Source organism: Phaethon lepturus, unplaced genomic scaffold, assembly GCF_000687285.1.
Source record: "Phaethon lepturus isolate BGI_N335 unplaced genomic scaffold, ASM68728v1 scaffold5690, whole genome shotgun sequence".
Taxonomy (NCBI): Eukaryota; Metazoa; Chordata; class Aves; order Phaethontiformes; family Phaethontidae; genus Phaethon; species Phaethon lepturus.
The window spans coordinates 1-25,630 of record NW_010512472.1 but is presented as its reverse complement, the minus strand read 5'-3'; the positions used below and the strand labels follow the sequence as shown (position 1 = coordinate 25,630).

General features: G+C 37.0%; 1 protein-coding gene across 1 annotated transcript; it reads left to right on the top strand.

Moving 5' to 3' along the window:
* Positions 1 to 1,718: 1,718 nt before the first annotated feature.
* Positions 1,719 to 24,319, top strand: LOC104620784 (poly [ADP-ribose] polymerase 4-like; the record flags this gene model as incomplete). Its single annotated transcript, XM_010287093.1, has 15 exons — positions 1,719 to 1,800; positions 2,239 to 2,376; positions 4,069 to 4,264; positions 4,505 to 4,575; positions 6,170 to 6,357; positions 9,326 to 9,425; positions 10,690 to 10,860; positions 11,268 to 11,348; positions 13,217 to 13,297; positions 14,070 to 14,165; positions 17,659 to 17,805; positions 19,193 to 19,885; positions 21,032 to 21,133; positions 23,183 to 23,285; positions 24,187 to 24,319. Coding segments are annotated over 15 exons (2,382 nt in total), but the record flags the coding sequence as incomplete, so codon positions are not given.
* Positions 24,320 to 25,630: the final 1,311 nt, after the last annotated feature.

Sequence of the window (25,630 nt, the reverse complement as noted above, 5' to 3'; positions counted from 1 at the left end):
AGTGTTTCTGTGATTCTGTGAAAACGTAATGCTATTCATATTTCAGTATTAAAAACCATTAAAAGTGCTTTTTGTGAGCATGTCCTAGTTTATTCTCTGTTCTGTCTGCAAAGCAGGCACAAAACCACATCTGTTATAATTTTCTAAAGTTATATTTAATCTTGAAATAGTGTTTCCTATTATTAAGTTTCTTTTATTCAGTACAATTACTACTGGTTAGTAGAAATACTGTACCGATCGGCTAAAGATTTAATGCTATTTCTGCCATATATCGGGAATAAATTAACAGGTTCATACACTACACATCCAGTTGTAGAAAAGGTATTTAAAATTATAATAAAATTTAATTTTAATGTTAAGGGAAAATTCAACTAGAAAATATGAATAAAAATTGAGAAACACTTAAGAATTGTGTGAGGATGGAGATCGGGTGTCTCTATCTCAACGCCTTCTAGATTGAGATTCTAGAGGGACCAGCACAAAGATATCTAAGCTAGCTGCAAACTTATTATATTAATAACATACTACGTTTTTGTGGCTGCAGGCTGGTTCTCTTTGCAGATCCTTTGGGGCTGTGCATATGCATTGCATGTTTTATCCGGAAGCATCATAAGGTTAATGGAGATGTGGCTGTAAATAGAAAATAACTGCTCATATGATATGCAGAGGATACACACATTCATGGTACATTAATAATAATAGAGGTTAGGATTCAGAATAGTCAAGAGTACTTATTAAAATGGGCCCATGTCACAAAAAAGCTGTAAATACAAGGCTACACATAGATGAGATGATTGCAGCCCTGTGCATCTACATCTTGGGAGTTTATATCCTGGAATACAGCAACTACTAATGACCCAGGGTTTATTACTCACCCAGTGAGTCAGCAACCTGGAATGAACAACCATTGTGATATTGTGACAAAAGTGGCTAATACAGTCCCAAAATATACAAACCAAAAAGTAGTAAAGTGAAAAGATTATTTTACTTTGTCAGGCAGGACTGACTGAAATTGGCAAAACGCCAATATGAACACCCTAAGAAAATAAAAAGCGAACCAAAACATAAAATACCCAAAACCGAACAACAACAAAAACCCAGCCTCAAGGCCACACACATTGACCTCTGTCTGCAAACTGGGAGGTGATTCCATGACATTGTATGGTATCTTGTGTCTTTTATGTATCTTTTATTGTATGATTGCACCTATCAAATTGCTTTTTAATGTCATTACAGAAATAAACTGAGAAGCAAGGACTGGAAATTAAAGCTGAGTAAGAAAAAAAAAAACATGCAGTTTTAGCAGTGAGGTTTGGAACACTTAGCCAGGGAAAATGATGAACTTGCCTTCTCTGAAATCCAGTTTGGCTGTCTCTTATGAAGCTTTGCTTTAGAAAAATAAAACATTAGGTTAAATGAAGAGATAATTGGCTAAAATGTTATGTAATGTGTTATAGAGGAGGTCATGTCAAATGGCCTCTTAATCCGTTCTAGCCTTTTAAACTATGAATACCTGTAGTGAATCAGCATGGTTATTCTTTGGGTATCCTAGGGACAGAAACTTGTCTAACAAGTTCAGTATTCTCCACTTTCATCCAAAGAGTTAAAAAAGACACGAAGCATAGCTCCTTCTCATGGAGATGTCATGACATACAGATTAAACATCATCTTTCCTGGAGTGCCATTCAGGTGGTTTTTTTTATTTTCCCTTTATTTAGTGGATTTTCTGTGGATATGTCTATTGAGATGCCATCTAGTATTGAACGCATACATAGTTGGACACACAAACTTAAAATAAAGGTAAATTAATTTTACTGTAAATATGCCTCTGCCTTGGCAGTTCTGCTGTGTATTTAAAATGGAACTTTTATCCTAGAAAATGCTTGTGGCAGATCTGTCTGGCTTTGTGCACTGTTCATTCTGCAAACAGCTTGGTACTCTTTTTCTCTCGGGTCAAAATTTCTTTGTGCTTTTGAAGCCTTTCTGTTTTGGTTGTCTTCTTATCTAAAAATACATTCAGGAAAGAGAATGATATTTTAAATAACATAATATGTAAATAGAAACTGTACCTTGTAAACTTTCTGTAACCTTTTTGGCAAAAAGCTTTGGGATGACCCCTATTACATTTGCTGTTGTCATTCCCTGTCCTTTATTGTCCTATTATCCTCACAATGTAGATAATATTCACTGTATTGTTATTAAATAAGTATTTAAATGCCTATTTTTCTCCTCTTCCAGAAAACAGACTGCAAGGCTGTAATTAAGACTGTGGAGAACAGCTCCTTGGATGTTAGTGGCTTTGTCCTAGATATCTGGATTTCTCAGGTCTACCTACCTCGAATGTGGGTAGAGAAGCATCCCAACAAAATGAGTGAGGTACTGCATAACTTGTACTGTTTGTGAGGTAATACTGTATATACTAAAACATAATAAACAGGAACAGTTTAGTTTTGATGGATAAAAGATTAAGAACAATTTCACACCATGGACAGTGATCAACTTGATCTGTTTTATTAAGCTGAGTATTCTTCAGAAATGAGTTTTCTTTTCAGTTGCATAGAATCTTGTTGCTTTTGTTTTATCCTTTGCCTTGTAAGAGAGTAAAAGTTTCAAAACAGTGTTCAATCATTTCTGTTTAAACACTTTTTTCTAACTGTTTTGCTGCTATTTGTGTTTCATAGAAATGTGACTACAGTGTTTGATGCACATGTTGCATTTGCAGCAGTGGAAGTGAACAAATAAAAGTCAGGGCTGAGGCTGGAACTAAATAGCTTGAGAGTCATACAATCACTACACTAATTATAAATATGTAAAATTTTAAACCATTAAATTTGTAGTGCTGTATTTACAACTTACACACAAATATTTATAGAACCTGTCAGTGGTTTATTTTAAGGCATCTGGCCTTCCTAGAAGATTTTGCATTCCATTGTAGTTATTACTACTGCAGTGATTATTCTCAAATTTCACTATTAAGTGAAAAAGACATAGCTAGCACTTCTAACACTCTGGATCACCCAGAAACTGAATCCAGCTGTAGCTGTGTCACAGAGAGCTCATTATCACTGCTGGAAAACATTAATAAAAGGTTAAGTAGTAAAGGAAGGATCAGTTCAACCCCTTTTACCTTCACCCACAGTAACTCCTTACCTGATAAATACATTTAAAACTTAAAATATGTGATTCCAGGTTATTAGAAGCTATGTCATTCTACCACATTTTTTGTGAAGTCCTGGCACTTTTATTATTTTCAGGTCCTTTTTATATTTTTTTTCCTTAAATAAGATAAAATGCTGCAGAAGTGAAATGTAAAGTCTTGGTGTTACCAATCTGTCAATCCAAGGTTGAAATTGATTAAAATAAGTAAAATGACAGATAAGATTGTTTTCTTTCCAACACTGATGTCTTTTATTTTTCTTCCTTTTAGTCAGAATTGCTTAGTTTAAATGTATTAGTTTAGGGATTTCTTTCTGATGACTGCAATAATACTGATATTCCCCCAAGGAAAGGAGAAAGAGATTCCTAATTGTGTTTCCAAACTGCAAACCTGTCCTTCCCTATAGGAAACACTTTCACTCCTTCAAGCATTTCATTGTTCTACTGTTGAAAGCCTTTTTTTTTTTTTTTTTTTTGAAAGTTTTTTACAGCATCTCTGTTCATAGCCAGGACAGTATGCACTTGTGGTTTACATATTTTTTTAATTCTAGTACTTCTCACAAACTGATGGTGGCAGTGATGATTGTAGAAGATGATATCTGTGATTTTTTTGATTTTTTTTTTTTTTTTTTAATTTGTGGAAAAGAATCCAGTGCTGTTTGCTGAGGAATGAATCAGATAGGAACATGAAACCACAAAATTCCTTTTTCAGTTTTTCATGTGAGACCTGGCATGTAGGGATAAGTTGCACTTTTCAGGCATAAAGAGTAAATGACACATATTTGTTAAAACTTAAAAATATGGCTATATTTTGCTCTCATTCCATAATAAGAACAATGAAGATGCTTGGGTACACTTCTAATTAAATAGTATTTGTCCACTGCACTGATGATTTTGTTTCTCCCCCTATAGGCTTGCATGCTTGTATTCCAACCAGAGTTTGAAACAGCATTTGAAGAAGAGCAGCTGTACAGTGAAATTATTATTTTATTAGATTGTTCAAATTCTATGGCAGGTTCAGTTCTACACCAAGCAAAGCAGATTGCTTTACATGTTTTGGAACTATTTTGTTTCAGACAAAGAGTGAATGTAGTCAAATTTGGCACAAGTAAGTTTCTCTAGTTCCTTTTTACCTGAGCGCACAACCTTTTATCTTCTTGTCATGGCTTAATTTTATGCACATCTTTATTATCAAACCAACATAAAACACTGAACTGCAACTAGGAACGTGTAGCAGTATGCAATATCTCTACTCTGATATTCCAGTCATAAAACGTAAACTTGTGCTTTCATATTGTTGCTACATACTTAATATTTTAATGCTCTTGATATCAATGTTTGTTCACAGATTTCACAGAATTTTCTTCTTTTTCAACGAACATCACAAATGATTTGGCATCGTTGAAGGAGTTTATTACAGTAAGTAAATCAGTTTGGTTGTATTCTAAAGAATCGCAGAATCATAGAACAGTTTGGGTTGGCAGGGACCTTTAAAGGTCATACAGTCCAAAGAATGCTTCTTTGTGTGGGATGCATATAATTGCAAAATTCTGTTATGCAACTTTTCCTCTGTTTTTTTCTTTTTCTTTAGGTCAACTTCTAAGATTTTTCTGTAATTTAGTCTATTTGAAGTCTATTTTCCCTAATAACAAGCACAGCCACATCTGAATATTAATTCCAGTTTGGTTTTAAGTGATTGCTTAAATTGTTATTTTGAAGCTGAGTAGCTATCAGTGTTAGAATTTTTTCAGTGTTTCCCCCCCCGATTTATTTTTTGGAGTTTCATACCTCTCATTGCCTGCTCACAGCAGAAAGAGAGGTAATTATTAACTTCCTTATGGAACTCTATAATTTGTAACTGAATGCAACACTTAGGCCAGAAGACTTTTAGTGAAAAGGAAAATGCTTTTGGCATCAAAAGAACAGGTGTAGGCTACTTGGGACAACAGGTTTTGGTTAGTACTGTATCTTGTGAGTGCTAGAAGTGGGTTCGTCATCTGTAACGAAAGCTCCTTGATGCTAGCACAATGTGTAAAATACCAATATGATGGATGTCTTGAAAATGAGATAGTAAGATGCAAATGGTGAATAATGCAGAGTAACACAAAGTGGAAAACAACACTAACTATACCTGTACAATTTTGGGCTTCACCCAGCAAAGAGATGCTGAAGCCATTGTGAATAGTCCTCTTTAAATGGTAGCCCAGTGTTCAGCAGCAGTCAAAAAGGTAAACGATTGGGTAGCTCTATAAATCTGTACTGCTGTGGCATCTTGAATACTGTAGGCACTTCTGGTCATTCCATCTCAAAGAGAAGAGCTCGAGAGACAGAAAACAAAGGTGACCTGGTGTATGGAAGACCTGCTGTACAAGGAGAGGACTTGTCCTGATTTCTTTTAGTCTCTGTTGAATCCTTACGGAGTAATCTCTTTTTCCAGGATAAACAGAGGAAGAGGTGGAATAGGGATGGTTACTTGCCATTTCTCACCTCTTAAGGGTAATAGGACACAGCAAAATGATCAGTCAGCAGATTTAAACCAAAAACCAGACAGTTCTTTTCATGCATAATAAATAGCAGAACTTCTTGTCGTGCTTGATGCTGAGACTAAATTGTAATTCAATTCAGAAAGTGGGTTAGGCAAATTAAAAGGTAGACCTCTAAATAGCTTTTAGATGCAATAGTCTGGATGACAGCTCCAGTTCAAGAAGTCCTGATATGACTGACTACTCAAAGCTCTGAAAATAACATAGGAGTAGAACTTACCATTTTTCTTATCTGTTTCTTCTGTGCCTTTTGCTTAAGCCAGAGAAGATACAGGACTAGATGGACCTTAAGCTCTGTCTTTAATAGTAATTGTAGAAGAGCAGGAACAAATAAAATTCAAGAATTAATCATTTATATTTGGAAACAAGGCATAATGCATAATGAAATAAAGATTAAATTATACATGATGTGTTATTTTAGGAAAAAATAAATTAAATTCAAACTAAAATTGTAATACTTTACTTTTCAGTCTGCTACCGCGACATTGGGAAACACTGATTTATGGAAGACCTTACGTTACTTAAGCCTGCTATTTCCTTCTCAAGGACACCGTAACATTCTTCTTATATCGGATGGACACATTCAGAATGAGAGTGTGACCTTCCAGATTGTGAAAGATAATGTCCAACATACAAGGCTATTTACATGTGGTGTTGGGTAAGTAGAAAGTTAGCTAGCAATTGTATTTTGTTTCAAACCACTGCTAATTTATTTATTTTCATTTGTTTTGTAAGGTAGTTACTTAAAGACAAAGTAGCACTAGACTCCTCAGTGATCAGAGGAACAGGCAAAACCTCACTGAAATTCATTGTAATGTAGTTTGACTGTTTTCAGTAACAGCAAACTGGAAAGATATGTACATGACTGAAACAGTGTGGTGGGTTGATGCCAGGTGCCCACCAAAGCCGCTCTATCACTCCCGTCCTCAGCTGCACAGAGGAGAGAAAATATGACTAGAAGCTTGTGGGTCAAGATAAGGACAGGGAGAGATCACTCACCAATTACTGTCATGGGCAAAAAAGACTCAACTTGGGGAAACGAATTTAATTTATTACCAGTGAAATCAGAGTAGGATAATGAGAAATAAAACCAAATCTTAAAACACCTTCCCCGCACCCCTCCCTTCTTCCCTGGGTCAACTTCACTCACTATTTCTTTACCTCCTTCCCCCGAGTGGTGCAGGAGGACAGGGAATGGGGACTGCAGTCGGTTCATCACACGTTGTCTCTGCCGCTCCTTCCTCCTCAGGGGGAGGACTCCTCACACTCTGCCCCTGCTCCAGCATGGGATCCCTCCCACGGGAGACGGTCCTCCATGAACTTCTCCAACGTGAGTCCTTCTCACAGGCTGCAGTTCTTCACAAACTGCTCCAGCCTGGGTCCTTCCACGGGGTGCCGTCCTTCAGGAACAGATTGCTGCAGTGTGGTTCCCACTCGGGGTCACAAGTACTGCCAGCAAACCTGCTCCAGTGTGGGCTCCTCTCTCCATGGGTCCACAGGTCCTGCCAGGAGCCTGTTCCAGCATGGACTTCCTATGGGGTCACAGCCTCCTTCGGGCATCCCCCTGCTTTGGCATGGGGTCCTCCCTGGGCTGCAGGTGGAGATCTGCCTCCCTGTGGAGCTCCATGGCTGCAGGGGCACAGCCGGCCTCACCATGGTCTTCCCCAGGGGCTGCTGGGGAATCTCTGCTCCAGCGCCTGGAGCCCCTCCTGCCCCTCCTGCTGCTCTGGCCTTGGTGTTTGCAGAGTTTTTTGTCTCACACATTCTCCTCTCTCTGACTCCAATTGCTGTTGCTGTTTTTTTTTCCCCTTCTTAACTCTGTTACCCCAGAGGTGCTGCCACCGTCACTTATGGGCTTGGCCTTGGCCAGCGGTGTCGGTCCATCTTGGACCCAGCTAGCACTGGCTCCCTTGGACATAGTGGAAGTTTCTAGCAGCTTCTCACAGAAGCCATCCCTGCAGCACCCTCGCTACCAAAACCTTGCCATGCAAATGCAACTTTTTTAAAAAGAAATGGGTTACATTTACAAATTTCAAGTTGCGAAGCATAAATGGGTAAGTATCAGGGAGTGTTAGTTCTTACCATATCCTGGGAGGGTTGGCTAGGATACATCAAAGTAAAGACCAGTGGTGAGGGTCATGTTCTTCAAGGACTGGCTTTTTTTTAATGACATCTTAATCATAGCTCCCACATCTCATGGCTGTGGGCCCTCCCCCAGCACTGGACAAGCACACCTTTCATGCCACGTACCAGACATTCTAGTGCTCTTCCAGAGTAATCATATATTACAACTATAGTAGAATTTGCATCAACATGCAATAAAGAACAGATGATATGTGTCCATTAGCAGCATACTGGCACCATTTTCAACATATTTACATACCTGTTAATGTTCATGTTCAGCATATTTACATTCATTGATTATTGGTTATTGATACTAGGCCTGGCAATGGATTACCTCAGTGCTAGTAGTCTGAGAGGGCATGGCTTTTGTTAATGGTTCCTCTAGACCACTAACACTGTGGTAATGTGCAACAATCTCCTTTCAGTAGGTAGGATCTGTATTTAATATGTTACATTGGTAAAGTAATAATGGTGAAGAGGTGTAAAAGAGAAGTTCACTCTGGTTCATACTCTTGTGGAGACAGAGTGTTTTCTAGAAGGCTGAATTAATAGAGACTACTACATCTGTTTTATCTGTGATAATTCTCTGCGGGTAAATGAAAAAAAAGTATTTTTACATAATGCAAGATTTGTACTTTACAGAGTTGTACAAGGTAGCAAAATCTGTAAAAAGACTTTTGAAAGAGCAGTGAACTTTAAACACAAGATGTTACGCATCTTAGCATAGATACAATTGTACTATTTGATTTTGCCTTGAGGGGTTTTGGTGAGGATTCATTAGGTCACTTAGACAGTAGTATGATCCTGTTGAAGAATGAATCTACTTTATGTCCAACAGAGATTCAAGACATACTGTGTTGTTTCTCACCCAAAAGAACTTTCCTCTGCTTAATTGTTCTCTTTTAATCCTCTATAAAGCTCTCATTTGTATATATGCCTATGAAATAGCTTCACAGTTGTCAAGACTGTTGGTGAACAGAGCCTGCTGTTCTGTCAGGCTAGTAAGTATTACCATACTGGTTATATCCATGTTGTTCAGATAGAAACATTCCCCAGCTGACACTGGACTTAGTTATAAGATAACTGTGTCTATGCTAAATAACTCTTCTGAGATTGAGGTTAATTAGTTCAAGATTAGGATCATTTTGATGCAGCCTTATTGATGTTTGGACCTAGGTTAATTTCTCTGCACAGGCCTGCACTGTGACATGTAAAAACTCAGGTACTATTGTTATGGTTTAGCCCCAGCCAGCAATTAAGCACCACATTGAGTAATTTCCTCAAATGTTATTAGGAAATCTCTAATACAGCAGCACACTCATCGGCTCAGTTGCTTTCAGTTGGCCTGTCCCCTGAAAAAAGGGTAGAATTTAAAATATTCAAATTCAAAAAGCTAGCAGTACTAATTAAAAACAAAATATTTAGAAATAGTGTCAGATTACCAATTTAATTCAATAATTACATAAGGATTTTGTTGTTGTTGTTGTTGTTGATGTTATTAGTTCCATGGCAAATCGACACATGCTGAGATCTTTGTCCCAATATGGTGCTGGAGCATTTGAATACTTTGACCCGAAATCGAAGTATAACTGGGAGGCAAAGGTACATTTATAAATCTTGGATATATTCAGTATGTGGTCATTGTCTGATGTATCACTATCTGATACTGAGTATCTTCAGTATCTCAAAATGGGAGTTACTATTTTTCATAGGATCATGTAGCTTTGCTATTACAGTAAGATAGTTTAAGAAACATTTGATAGAAGGTGGAGGGAGAGGTGCTTGCTATTAAGCCTTTTATTTTAAATGTAAATGGATACTAAGTGAGAAAGAGAAGTAGTTAGTTTGGATGTTAGAAAGGCGCTTTATTTTCAACAGGAACACATGGTATAGGAAGATATGTGAGAGCTGTAGAAAACCCTTAGTTCTTTGATAAGGGAGGGAATTTGTCAGTGTAGTTGTCCTACCTTCTCATTCAGATTGGTTACTGAATCTGTAAAAGTAAACAAGGCGGCCATGACTTATTTTATTTTTTCTGTTCTTTTTGAGAGAGCTCCTGTACTTTTCTTGGTAAGTGCAATAACACCAACTTGGAAAAAGTTTAAGGAGCATCAAGCTATAGAAATAATTGTCCCTGAATGGAAAAACATGGCTTTACTTCTGTCATAGGTCACAGTCCATCTACAACATTGTCCTTGCTATAGTGATGAGGCCTGTAGCAATTGTAGTCTGTAACTTTTGACTGTTGGTGCATCTGGAAGTTTCGGGCAATCTAGGACCTTACGTGCGGTGCTTTTCAGTTTCCCTGTATAGTTATGTGTCTGCAGCACTATTCTATGCCTTGAATATGGTCTCTCCTGGAACAGTGACAGTAGAGGAGGTGCTGCAGCAAGGCTAGTATCTGGCATATTTTTTCCTGGGGAATGGATGAAAGCATAGATTTCTGCTCTTGCTATTCTGGCTGACATTTGAGTGATATATGCAGAACTATCCAGAGCAGGAGATGTGCAGAAATGTTCACGTATCTCAGAGTTCACATGTAGGAGATGATGCTAAGTGCAGCAGGCCATATTCCCTAGCCTGTTTGGCAACCGTGATGAATAGAAACTTTACTCTCAAATTTCAGCTTTTACTTTAAAAGAAGTCTCATTATTCCAAAGCCAGTACAATAATGGCTGAGTGATTCTCCTTATTACCTCCAAACATTAGACTCATTTGTACCAGTAATAGTATGTGGCTTTAGTTGTTTAAAAAAAAAAATTAGTTCCATTCACATGGGAAATACATTATTTTCTATTGTGAGGTTCTGTTTTCTTTTGAAAGCCTGCTAACAAACAGAAGTAATTTGTTTTGCTTCTTCACACAGATACAGAGCCAGGTATCTAGAATACTTTCTCCAGGATGCAGTTCAGTTTCTATTAAATGGCAACAGTTTAATACAGGTGCACCAGAGCCAATGCAGGCTCCTGCTCAAATACAGTCATTATTTAACAATGACAGACTTCTTGTCTATGGATTCATCCCTGACTGTACTCAGGTAAAGACTGGAATACACATGCAGTACTGGATAGAAATTCATATGTAAAACAATCACAAAGGAAATATTATATTGTATTATATATCCTCTATGCAGCATGCACTTAGCTTCTTTTTCATTGTTAAATATAATTAAGTTGCTATTTAACTGTCGTTATTAGTCTTCCCTCTAAGAAGTAGAGAGGAAAAAGTTACCTAGTTTAATGTTCCTATCATTATGCTTTGATAAATACAGGATTCCTTTACTTGTGACTGTCCCCTTGTTGTAAAGGGAAATATTTAATAAACCTAGACACACAAAGAGTTACAGATTTGAATTATATTTGGGAGACAGAACAGCATGCATGTGTGCTGGTAACATAGCATAAGAGAGAGGAAACACGTTTGGTTTTTTTTTTTTCCTTTTAGGCCACCTTAAGAGCAGTAATAAATGACCAAGAACTACAGACTGTGGTGTCAACTACTGAACTACAGAAGACGACAGGAACAGTGAGTTTGGTCAACATTATTCATACATGCTGTAGTGAGACAAAAAAACTTACTATGTTCTTTTGAAGGAGTTGAAACTCCAGTTTTCAGCAGCTCTTGCACTTTTTTTTCCTTCTGATTTTTTAACACAGACCTTCAGTTTTCAGACCTTTAAAAGGAAACTGTTTTACACAGAAGTGTCACCTTTCTCCATGCTTTCTAACACAAAACTTAAGCTTCTCAGAATAGGAGGTGCTGCTGCTTATTTTGGCAGCCTGTTTGGGCTTTAGCTTTATCCTTGGGTTGGCTGTTCTTCAGGCGACCTCTGTGAAGGAGCTGCTGCACCAGCATTCTCTATCATGCTGTAAATTGTTGCAATGTGGAACATCTCATCACTAGTCTGTCATCTCTAGAAATGTATGGAAAAAGAGACAGTAAAGTGTTACTAGCCTTTCCTCTGCTTCAGTAACAATGAAGTGAGGAGTCTTTATGCAGAGGAAAGCACAGCACCCATCTTGAAAAGAAAAACAGGCTAAAAAGAACCATTTATTAAATCTAACAGGTGTCTGCAATCAATGAAATTCAAAAATCAAAATAGTCAACCATCAGTGATAATTCTGGTATGACTGTCATCCCTTCCCCACTAAGGGAAGCTAATTTGTTTTCAGATAGAAATTATTTTGTTCCCTATTTAGTGTAATCTACTTTGAAAGCTACTATCATGGATTGGTTTCCATGGACATGTTGGTTGTGTTGGTTTCCATAAGGACAATTGGTTTCCAGGGACATGTCCTTCTACAGGTAAATAAAATTGGCAAATGAAAGCAATGTATTTGCTTGCCATAATGAATTTTTGCTTTTATAAAAATACCTGTACTACAAATTCCAGATGCAGTTAAAAGAAAAGCAAGTTCTGAAAGGTGTAAACTGAAATGGCAAAATGATCAAAAACAGGGTCAAAATTAGAAACAAATTATTAATTCTTGATGCTTTCGATGAACTCTGAGAATTTCTACCTGTTTCTTTTGCCAATTTACCTTAGCTCAAAAACTAACTATTTGCTTAAGAGGTTTTCTTCAGACGTAGGTCTCTTTGGCATCTATTATATTCTTCCAAAAATGAGCCAGTGGGAATGTTTTGGCAATTGGGACTGGAATACAGCTGGGCTTTACCACATTGCTCCCACAAAGCTCCCCCTCTTTGTTAGCTTTAACATATTGAAGAGACCGAAATTGTTTTTGTTTTCTATGAAAGACTAGTTTAGTTCAAAAAATTAATTTCTGGTTAGTACAGCTCAGTATTTCCCTTTTCTGCATGCATCCTCTCAGGTCAAAAATGACTTGATAATGGTACACCTAATGATTTTTTTAAGTTGAACACTCTAGCCTCACTTTACTTTTTCCCCAGATTCGGTATTTTTATGGTCAGGATTAATTTACCTAACTTCACCTGTATAGATATTGTTGGTTAAATCTGAGGTAGTTGTCCAGGCTCTGTTTACAGTCACCGGAGAAAAATGTGTGCGTCCAGAAGGGGCATTCTTCCTACCTGTTTTTGTTAGCCATTTCAAGTTGAGATTAATTGTCTGGTAGAGTTTTCTGTTTGTTTGCATGCCTGCTTTTTTTTCCTCACCTTGACTCTAGAGAGAATGTGCACAAGTAAAGACCTGGGTATTTTTTAGTTTGCTGAAATTAAGTGAAATAAAAATGTATCTTAGGTGCAGGTTGTGATTGCTTTTCAACTGGAAAAGTAGCTTGAACCTTCCTTAGAGAATGGGATTCTGTGTAAATATGGAAGCTAATTGCGTGAAACTGGACCTCATAAACTAAAGGAAGAATTTAAAGAAAAAAAAATTACTACTCTTATCATCAGTTTAGTTTTCTTTCTAGGTGCTGCACAAACTTGCAGCAAGAGCTTTCATTAATGACTATGAAGATGGGATTCTTCATGAGAATGAAACAGAACATGAGGTTTGATAATCTGAAATAAAAAGTATACATTTAAAATTTAAAATAACAAATATTTCAGTGGAATAGAGAAGATTTTCTTGCTTTGTTAAATGTAAATAGAAGGTTGCAATTTTAATACCATTTTAAGGTGAAAGTCACCATATCGTAATACCTTCCCAGACAAGATTTTGAAAAATTTTGGGACAGTGTTTTCATATTCCCCACTATGAGAATGTCCTCTACTGGCATATTTTTCCTAATCTGTACCCTGTCATTGTAGGCCATTGGTGATTCTTCTTTTCCTGTGACGTAACATTTTAATTTCATGAAGGTCAATACATATTAGTCTAGTGGAAGTCCATAGCTTTTGTATAGGATGGAAAATTGTGACCTGTGTTTTACAGATAAACAGACTTAATGATGATCTGTTAAAAAATGTCTTTTAACTCATTAAAAACGCACCATATTGCCATCTTGGGTTATTTGAGACTTCAGACTAATTCTTCTTATAAAGTACAGCTTCTTCTTACACTAGAAGAAGGACAGAACCAAAAGAAGTCTAACTAGAGGAAATGCATATCCCTGCCCAAAGTTGAGTGAGGGAGTAGAGGAAGTTAGAAGGGAGTAGACAGTTAGGCAGGCCAGTATATTCACATGAGCTCTTACTTTTACATGTCCCTATTTAGAGTGCATAAATGTGTTTATAGGTATGTGTTCAGTTTTGACATCAACATTTCTTTTAGCTGATCATATTTTTTCTACCTGTTCCATTTGTTAATACTTAACAATCTAGATGAAGAAACAAACCTTGAAAAACATGATTATTCACCTCAGCTTGGAGAACTCAATTATAAGCCAGTTTACAAGCTTCGTTGCAGTTGAGAAAAGGGTATGTTTTCTGTATAATATCTTGTTCCCACTAGCTTCTCTGTCAAAAGACTCTAAATTCTGTAACCTTGTACATGTCAAAACTAGTCTTCGTTTTGCTGAACAATTATTATTCTTTTACAAGAGAGCTAAAACTATTATTTTTGACATTATTTTGGTTTCTTCTGCAATATAGCAAGTTATTTTCCTTTTCTATCTCTGATATTGCTGGTCCTTACTTTACAATCCAAGTTTGTCAATCTGTGTGTTCCTGTTGTGATTTGCTACAAGTGTTTGTAATTGCTGATAGTGCTGTGGGAGCCAGAGAGGTCAAAGGACAAGACCAGATGAAGAGTACTCTTCAATCCTTGGTGCATAAGTCACAGAACTCTTCCTCATAAAAAGTAAGGATGACAAACTATAGCAAACTGGCCACTATAGCCATGGATTGCTGAAGTAATGGGTTCTGGATTGGTAAAAGTCATTCTAGGGGTGTCTAGTCTGTGTCAGGTGGAAGTCACAAGGAAAGTAAACTTGAAAAATCTCTCTTTAATATTGCAGTGAACTGTGGAACTTTTTCATTTGTTTTCACTATTAGAACAGTGGTAGGAGAAACTAAAGCTTTGCAGCAAATGGAAAGAAATACATATAAATGACAACCTTGAAATTCAAGAGTCGGTAAGAAGAGTTTTCAAATGGAAAGCTGTATCACAATAAGCAAGATGATATCTGTTGGATTAAGTATTAGATGGGGCACAGAGAATTGGAATTCTTCTGACTGAATACATGTGTGTACATTTAGCAATAAATCAGTCATTTGCCTTCCTTTCATGGTCAATGGAAATAAATAGATATTTCTAGAGCTTGATTAACCTCATCCTGAAGTTAAATACCTAAACCAGTTCAGATTACTTTTCTCAAGAGGTCTTTTTCTCAGCACTGATTATAGGGGTTACCTATAGTCACTATTTCAGACCCAAGGATCACTTCCTGCAAGCTCAAGAGCAGTCTATTTCAAATGAACAGGAATTAGGAAAAAATACCAGGAGGCCTGGCATGAACATGGGTGAACAAGGAACTCCTGGAAAAACTCAAAGATAAAAAGGAAGTATACTGACAGTGGAAGCAGGGACAGGTAACCTGAAAGGAATAGACACTATCTGAGCATGCAGAGACATCATTAGGAAAGCTAGAGTCCACATGGAGTTGAACCTGGCAAGGGATGTCAGAGAAAACATGAAAGACTTCTGTAAGTACGTAAGTGGCAAAAGGAAGACTAGGGAAAATGTAGGCCTGCTGCTGAATGGGCAGGGGAACTGGTTACACAGGACATGGAATAGGCTGAGGTACTGAATGTCTTTGTTGCCTCAGTCTTTAGCAAAACCAGCCTTGGGAAATTCAAGGCCCCAGAGACTAGAGCAGAATTTTAGAGCAAGGAAGATGTACCCTTGGTGGAAGAGGGTCAAGTGAAGGAATAGTTAAGCAAACTGGACATACGTAAGTCCATGGGTCCTGGTGGGATGCACCCACGAGTGTTGAGGGAGCTGGCTGGTGTTATTGTGAGGCCACTCTCAAAAATCCTTGAATGATCATGGCAACTGGGAGAAGTGCCCAAAGACTGGAGGAAAGCAACTGTCACTCCTCTGTTCAGGAAGGGCAGGAAGGAGGACCCAGGGAACTACAGGCTGTTCAGTCTCACCTTGATCCCTGGGAAGGTGGTGGAGCAGCTAATCCTGGAAACCAGTTCCAGGCACATGAAGGATAAGACAGTCATTGGAAGTAGCCAACGTGGATTCACCACGGGCAAGTCATGCTTGACTAACTTGAAAACTTTGAAGATTAAATGACTGACATGGTAGATGAGGGGAGAGCAATGGATGTTGTCTACTTGGACTTCAGTAAGGCTTTTGACTCATATGATGCTCAATACAGAAGCTGATAAAGTATGGGCTGGATGAGAAAACAGTGAGATGGATTGAAAACTGTCTGAATGGCCAGGCCCAAAGGGAGGTCTGGTTGAAGGCCAGTCACTACTGGTGTACCCCAGGGGCCAGTAGTGGTGCCTGTCCTGTTCAAAGTCTTTATTAATGTTCTGGATGGTGGGACAGACTTGTACCTTCAGCAAGTTTGCTAATGATACAAAACTGGGAAGAGTGGCTGATACACCAGAGAAGTCATGCTGCCATCCAGAAGTACCTCGATAAGCTGGAGAAATGGCTGACAGGAACCTCATGAAGTTCAAAAAGGAAAACTTTTGCAGCTTTTTACCATGTCCAAAACAGATCTTTCATCATCGCAATTTATATTTCATATGGTATATTAACATAAATAAAAGTATGCCTGAATGAAGAATTCAATGGAGCGGCTGGATAAAACAAGGATAACTTTTCCTATTTTTACTGTTTTGTCTTGGTGTCTACATTACTATGAAAAAAACAATACTGGTAGCATATGTACATTATAAGAGTTAGCTTTTTCTGGAAATACTACTTTCCTGAGTAACAACTCCACCATTCTCAATTGAAGATCAAAAGACACACATGCATTCCAAAAAGCACCTGATTAAAAAGCAAGTATAAAATGCAATGCTGGGAAGTTATTAGAAATTCCCAGGTGAAGGACTGCTTTTCAAAATAAGATAATTCAACTGAGTCAGTTTAAATATCTTTCTGTAATGCACCTGAATATTTTATCTGGTACGTAACAGAAGCAATATTCAGAAGAAAAAATTTGTTGCAGATTAGCAAGGGAGCACCTGTGTGATTTCATGAACTAGTTGTTTACAAAGGGTGTCAACAGATTATTTATTATCTGTCATTCTGATTTTTATGTATCTGTTTTGGCAATTCTTCAAAAGATTCAGTTCCACCTTTTTGTTGTTTGATATGATGCCTCTCAAGAAACAGGATTCTAGAATGTTATGTTCGAATTATGTCTGTAAATATAATAGCTTTAATCTCATTTCTAGTCTAGGATGACTTTTTTTGACCCAGTGGAACAAAACATTGCAGACTTCTTAAGGCAAAAGCTCCTACACAACACAATGCAGTACCATGCAGATGTACCTAGACTAGCCCATTCAGCTTGGCATTATACTATGCTATGTAATTTGTCATCTTAACATGATTTTTCAGAATGCAACGTATTTTAAGCTATAATAATGCTTATGTTTGCTTTCCTTTAAAGGGTGGCAGTAAGATTCTGACAAAAAGAACTGTGCAAGAGTTGTTTTTTATTGCAGTTAGGTAGATCTGAACAAATTATACATATAAATATATACTGTCCACCTTTATATGTCATGTGAATCTGATTACTGACAATACATAGTCCCTCAATATAGTAAAAAATGTGAAGTTAAATTTACTGGATTTTTGTATATACTGAGTATTTTTAATGTACTGCATTATCTGCTTATTCCCTGTTTTCAACATATTTCAAAATCATGAAGAAAAATGCACTGTCTCTATAATGCCAGACAATTTTCAGGTTCGTAACTGTGATGCATTTTAATTTAGGATGCTAATGAAACTTGTTCTGATGATGCTCCAAACATCCTGGAAATTATAACTCAAGAAGATGTAGATTTTTTACCTTACATGGACTGGGACCAAAGGTCAATGGAATCTGGTGGCTTTTTTTCAGAAGAAATTGCCTTTGCCCTGGTAACGACATTTAATATATGTTCTTATTGCTAATGTTTTTTGTATATTATCCAGTTGTGGCAGTGTGTTGTATGTGTAACTATATAATAATTGTTCATGAAATCTGTTAAATTTTTAATTACTTTCAATATAATTGATGCCACACAAGTACTGTATGCAATTTTATTGTAAACATGAAGATTCGGAGGAACTTGTCCCAAAAGTAAAGTACACTTAAAAATATCATGAGCACAGCAGAAGTTTTGAGAGACAATATGATAATACAGACTTCTCCCTTCCAGAAGAAACTAACACCTGTTAGAGGATTCTCTCACAAGAACATGCTAGTGTAGATGAAGCCTTAAATTCAATTCTAAGAAACTGGGGAGAAAGTTTCAAGGAAAATCAATGTATTGATCCATAACTAAGGCTCCACTAGGAGAGGGGTACAGCCAAAGCAGAGACACTCTGGGAATGGAGATAAGCATGACTGGAAGAAGAGGACATACTGCTAGCATGCAATGGGACGAGACTGAGATAATGGGGGTGCAATGAGGGAAAACTGAACTCGTGAAATTGGATGTTTGCTAGTTATGGTAGCTCTCTCTTGCCTTTGGAAACTACAAGAGATGCCTGCATCAGTTAGCCATCAGGTATAATTCTGTCAGTCCGTAAAGTCTTAGCAGATTAAAGATTTACGTCTCCAAATGGTGTAGGGGACTCAAGAAAATCATTATTTGTCTATTAAATTATGTTGTGCATGACCATGATGTGCATTTAATGCAACTTGGGAGCATCATCTCAGCCTATAGTCTTGTAATGTATAGACTGTAATCTAATCTCTTAGATTGTGAGCTTTTTAGAACAGTATCTGCATGTGTGTTCTCTAACTTAGGTCAACTCATATAAAGCCATTTTCCCAATCCTGTGGCCCAAGAATTCCTAGGCAGAAGAGTACCAAACATCCGCATTGGTGTATGGTGGCAGTACAGCCCAGGCTCACTAGCTTGCATGCAGCAGCTACTGGACCTCAGAACTGCAGCACAAGCAGGATCCACACCTCACTTTGTGTAGATCTATCTTCTGTGTATATACAGCAGTATTGTACAGTGGAACTTGCTTGGCTCATAATCATCATTGTATTAATCATTTTTATCTTAATAATGTAAAATACCTCTCTGCTCATATTTTTTTCACAGTCAAATTTTCCTCTGAATTTGCCCAGTGTAAGGTAGAAGAGAGTAAGAGATTTTTAGTTTAACTGATGTATTACTTTCATTTTGAACATATGAATGACAATATAATGGTACTGCACACAACGTAAGAAAAAATACTGTTTTGATTAAAAAGCAAAAAATGCCTTACTAATTCTAGAATTATTTTGTTTTCTTGTAATTTTACTAAACAGGCATGTTCCCCAGCAGTAGGAGATGTTTATTCCGCTGATTTCCTAAGTGGGAAAGGTGAACCTGAAAGCTTCCAATTTCAACCTGAAGAAGTTCCTGTTAGCCTAAAGAGCATCTCACGAAAAAGCATGGTGCAGGGCTTTCTAAATGTTTCTGAACCTGAAAGTAGCATTTGCAGTCTCAGATCAAATTTCAGTTCTGATAGAGATATCACAAAGGAGACATCATCTGGAACAAGGTCTCCTTCACTATATGACCTTCATCTGCTGGAAGTTGCTGAACCTTTCTCATCATTTGGTTTTAAACCTAAGCCAGGAGGAGGAATTGATCTGACTGAACAAAAGTCACTTCAGACACCTGCATTTACAAAATCAGATGTTTGCGTGGATGTTCCTGAACCTGCTCTTCCTCCTCCTCCCTGTGCCTCCTCTTCTCAAAAATTGGGGGGATGCATGAAACAAGTTTATTCCTCTTGTGTTGCTCCGATGCAGGGTTTAGTATTGTGTGGTTCACCTACCCCTACATGCAGAAATTCTGAAAAGACTAATGTTGAAAAACAAGTTATTCCCAAATTTCCTATTTTTCAAGCTAATAGAAAAGAAGCATCACCATGGTTAAGGTGTAAGAAAAAGGCAGAACATCAGTGCGATGTTACAGCTCCTGAAGAAGGATTCACTGAGGAGTTTAAGGTTGTGGTAAGCCTTCCGTTAGTAGTCTCTCATATATAGGATGCTACACATGTCATGTTGAAATCCAAGCTGCATTCAGCCAATGAAAGCTGCCTTAAATGTTTGCATTTCAAGGTTCATGGTTGTACAACCAAAAAAGAACATGGTAAGGCTGGTAACGAGGCTGCTTTCCAATTAAAGAAATCTGAACCTGAAATGCAGAAAGCTTTCTTTTTCTTTGATTCATTTTTAGTTATTCTTTTTCAAAGTGACAAATCTTATACTCCGAATTCTGCCACTTGTTTCTTACTTCTCTAATAGGCGACTTTTAAAATGGAATTACTTTGTATCATGAAGTAGTAGCTATATGGGTAACGGTGGTAGAGCAAGATTCCTAATGAACATTATTCTGTTTGTTCAGGAACAATCTTGCTGTTCTATGCCAACACAGAGCATTCAGCAAAGACTTCCGCTCAGCTCGGTAAATAGGAATGAAATTCCTGAGCTCCAAAACCAGGTGCAGTACCCATCCTCTGTTCATGCATTACCTAAAAATAAGATATGAGTAGAAGGGAAAACTGTCTTCAGCTCTGCCTTCTGATAAAGAGTTTGTAAATGATTTTGCTTTCTTTGCTTTATAAACTGGTTTTATAAAAAGCATCATGACACCGAAGTCATGCTATTTTTTGTTCCTTTCATGGTTAATCCATCATGCTTAAGAAACAGTATAAAATCAGAACCAATAAGTGATGATAACATCTCCAGAGTCAAATTTTGCTCTGGATTGGCCCAGTGTAAGGTAGAACAGGGTAAGAAATTTTTATTTTAAACAATATGGTTTTTTATTTTCATTTTGAACATACAAATGACAGTATAATGATAATGTGCATAATACAAGAAGACATACAGTTTTGTTTAAAAAGAGAAAAAATGTCTCACTAACTCTGGAATTATTTCATTCCTAATTTTGCTAAACAGGAACGTTCTTCAGCTGTAGCTGATGTTTGTGCTTTCCTAAATGGGGGAGAATGAACCTTTTTCAACTGGAAAAACAGGTTTCTTTTTAAAAAGAGGAGTGGGTTTTAAACTTTTAAATGCAATTAATTTGTATCGTGATGTAGCAGCTGCACGGGTAATGGTGGTAAGATTCTTAGTGAACATTATCCTCTCCAGGAACCATCAAGGTGCTTTATAACAACAGAGAAAGAAAGGATTCAACAGAGAATTGAGTGGACTTCTGCAAACTGGAAAGAAATTTTTGCACTCCAAAATCAGGTACAGCACCCATAGTCTATGTGTGCATTACTTAAAAAATATATATAGGTAGCAGAAAAAAAGATTTTTACTTTGTGTCCTGAGATAAAGTAAAATGCATTTATAAAATGTTTATAGACACATTTTACAAGTGTATGATGACATCAGTCATGCTATGTTTTATTGCTTTCACGGGTAACTCAGCAATGGATACATAAGGAATAGTATAAGATCAGGGCCAACAGGTAGCAATACACCTCCAGAACCTTTTTAGAGCCTCCATCAGTTTGCAGCTTGGGGACTTCCTGGGACAAGTATAAAAACATATAGGGGAAGCTAAGTGGAAGAAGTGGCTGCAAATAATGCACATTATGCAAGAAAAAAAGTAGTTGGGTTTTAGAGGATTGGACTGAGAGATCTTGCAGCAGGAACTTCCCCTGGACAGTCAGACCAACTGCTAGGGCAACTGAATGAAACCATACTGTCCAAGAATCCTGCAGGTAGGAGTCAGAGCAGATAATGTTTAGCTTTGTTGTTTTGGTATGTCCTTTGTTGTGGGAGGAGTCTCTGTTCCGCATAACCCATCGCCAGTTTGGTGAGCTTACCTACTTAAGAGGTGAGGTCATGATAAACAGTCAGATACTGTTGGTCACACAGTCATATCTGTAAGTAATAAACAGGAGGTTTTCAAGAATATTACATGATCCAAGTGAAGAAGCCACCGTGGGATGCCCTCAGTGGAGACTCTTGTCGTTTATCAGCAGAGATTGGCCATTCAGTATGGTGGTATATTGAATTCCCTTTTGCTGGGAATACACCCTGTACACTAGATTCAGTAAGTCTTTAAGGTGCCTCAGCTTCATGTTCCTTAGTGCAGCACAGCCCGCCTAGTATTTGCAGCCTCATGACTCTTTCTTCCTATTTTTTTATAAAGTATTGCCTCATTTTTTGTATCATTACCTTTATTTTATGTACAAAGTTTGTATGTGAAAGTAGTAAAGTATAGCCGACCTCAGGATCAAGAAGAGATACATTTTTCCTATATTTTTGACAGGACACTTCTATCAAATTATTTTTAAACACTGAACCATTACTACATGCCACATGGATACAATGGAGATAAGAGTAGTAGACTTGTGATGGACTTTTGTGGGAATTAAGTCCCAAAGTGCAGTTCAAGATTTCTTCTTTTTAAGCAAAATTGCCAATTGTTGAATTTTAAAAATAAAAGTTTCTCACAGTTTTTTACACTAATTAAACTTAGTATTCTACAGATTTTCACTTTTTACATAATTTGGATAATTACTATCTAAACATCCATTTAAAATCAGATATTTTCTTCTCAATTATATTATATGAATGGTTATACATTTGTGTCTACAGTTACAGTTTTCTAAGACATAAAGCTGCAAGGACAGGTAGAGTTTCAAAAGTATTTAATATTGAAGAATAAGTACTTGAACATCCTATTGAAAGCCTGTCTTCCATCTGTTCTCAGGGTAGCAAACTATTTGGCAGATAATTTTAATCATGAGAGTTGTCTAATCTTTGGCAGGGAAAGTCAGATAAAATAGGATTTTTTTTTTTTAATACTGCATTTAACACATATAGTAAGCAATGATTTTATAGAGATTTTGCATTCTCAGCAGAGGAAAGGGTTCCTTTATTGTTTCTTTTGCATAAGAGGAACGCTTATTTTTTAGTACCTTTAAAAATAATTTCCTGAAGGAATTTGTTTCAAGTAAGTTTGAAAAGGCTAGTGTTGTCATTGTGCATACTTTATATGGGAATGATTTTGAAATTACTTTGTTCTTACTGTTCAAGGGTTTTTTGCAAGGTAGTCTGACTACCACATTCCAGGTCAATTACAGACATTTGATGGTATATCAAAGGTTTTTGAAGTTTAGTATTTGAATCACCTAAATTGATTATGTGGATTTCAGTTTTTCTGTTTCTGTAAGCTTTTAAAAAAGTATTTAAAGTAATTCTGCTATGTCTATTTTGTTCTTGCCAAATACATTTTCAGTGTCCTGAATCTTTGGCTTATCCATATCTTTTTCTATTCCATAGGATGGCTCTTGGAATCTCAGTCCACAGTTGGGAAAAATCTTGAAATTTGATGTTGATCATTTAATTAACAATTTTCTTATTAGAAAAGGCATTCAGTCACTTGGTAAATACTTTTCTGTCATTAAAAAGCAGTACATTGTATTATATTTCAATAATACAATATTTCAATAATACATTTCAGTGTATTACTGTGTTATTACTCTATATGTCTAGTGGAACTCTCAGTAAGATATGCTCATAATTTAAATGGATTTCTTAACTTGAAGTTTTCAAAAGTGCCTAATTTTAATAATACAGTTTCTTCTCAATTTCTCTCTCAATATAGTGTCCTGATAGTTAAGCGCATCTCCTGGAGAAATATGTGGAGGATGTGGGATAGTTGGAGTAGCAACAGAGGTTCTTTTATGTCAATTATTTTACCTTCTATATTAATATCTACTAAAGAAAAAAAGGGAAGAAAAGTTTCTCCTAGGAGAGAGGCAGAGATTACTTCTTCTTTTCACATTTCCAATAATATGAGTTATATTTATCTTACACACACTGTCTGCAGCATTCAGTAGGCACTCTCCCTGTACGCACTTTGCTGTTTGATTCTGTCTATTGGTGCTCTTTGCTGGCAGCAGACCAGAAAACTTAGGAGGCAAGAAAGGCAATTCCTTCTTTCTAAATTATTAGAGGGTGCAGTCCTTTCATCAAAGGACAAAAATCTTACAAGTTTCCCCTTATTGCATATATTGAAATCAAAGTAGATTAGAACCCAAGCAAACACAAACTGCAGAAATCCCAACAAAGCTTTACCAAGTTTAAGTTTGAAAGCCAGGAGTGTGTTTGTCAAATCACTTAAGTGAATACTCTTGATAGTAGTGACAGTATGGTGAAAAAATTAAATAGCATTAGTACAATTGATGTTTTAAAGTCATGTGGAGTACTTTGCAGAAGGTACCTTTTATGTTGTCAAGAAATCATTTAAATAGTAATACCGCTTCCCTTTTCTTCTTCCTGAGGCCCAAATGGAAAAGAAAAACTACTGCAGTTGATTGCTACTCTTCTTGTGCTACAGTTCATACGCTGCACAAAGGAATTGAAAGGGATAGTTTTCAAAACACTAATGAAACTGGATGATTCATCTAATTCAAGGTATGCTTTTAAATAAAATCTTATAACTACTTAATGTAGTAGTAAAAACCTTCTCAACATACAGAAGATTGATTTCATTATGGAGAGTCAATGACTATACTACAGAATATGGCTATAGAAAAGGGAATGAAAGGTATTAATCATATTGGTAGCACGTGGTTTCTTTAAGAGGATGGATGGAGGAAGGACTACTTTACAAAATATGTTACAGAAATTGAGAAGTAGAGAAGTAGTAAAAGATATTTTATACTACTACTTAGAATCATTGAATAATTCAGGTTGGATATGACCTCTGGAGGTCATCCCTTCCTTAAAGCAGGGCCAACTCAGATGTTGGATAAGTTGTTCAGGATCTTGCCCAGCTGAGTTTTAAATATCTTTAAGGATGGAGATTCATCAGCCTCAACTTTTTTAAGGGCAACCTCTTCCAGTATTTGATATCACTCATTTTAGAAATTAGTAAAAAAATTCTATTGGACTTTTCCTTCATGTAGCTTGTGCCTGTTGGCCTGCACTCCTTTTTAGGATTATATTTACAGCTTGATGTTCTTCACAAACATACATCATAAAATATTCTGGACAAGACTGTTGAAATTATTGGAGCAGATGATTCTTCACAGCACAACTACCACCCTTTCCTTTAGCTGTGGGGAATGCTGATGCTGGTTTATTATGAACTCTGCCCCCCTCACTTCTGTATGTCCCAGTGCTCTATTATCTTTTGAATATAGGGTCTCTGCATGTGGAAATTCCCTTTCTTTGGGGGTGAAATGAACAGTTATCAGCTGGCCATTTTTTTGGTATAGAGGAATGACAAAAGTCTTAAAAGAAGCATGAAGGAACAGGCCTCCAGTGAGCCACCAACAGATTCCTTGTGCCAAAATGGGAAGCTTTACACACTTCATACTTTACAGGGCATGTAGTAACAGGATAAAGAAGCAGTCAGGAGAGCCCTGGAAATCTTCCTCCCTCTTTTGAAACTCATTGACAGAGGGAAAAATTGGTTGTATAAGTTTGGCTACTCTAGTCAGGGATACAAGTAAAGCTGCATTGACTGCCAGAAGAAAGCAGTTCTAACATACATAAATGTACAAAGGAGAGGTCAGGTTTGTCTTTATGAAATCACAGAATCACAGAATCATTAAGGTTGGAAAAGACCTTCAAGATCATCAAGTCCAACCATCAACCCAACACCACCGTACCCCCTAATTATGTCCCAAAGCGCCACATCCACATGTTTTTTAAACACTTCCAGAGGTGGTGACTCCACGACCTCCTTCGGCAGCCTGTTCCAATGTTTGACCTCTCTCT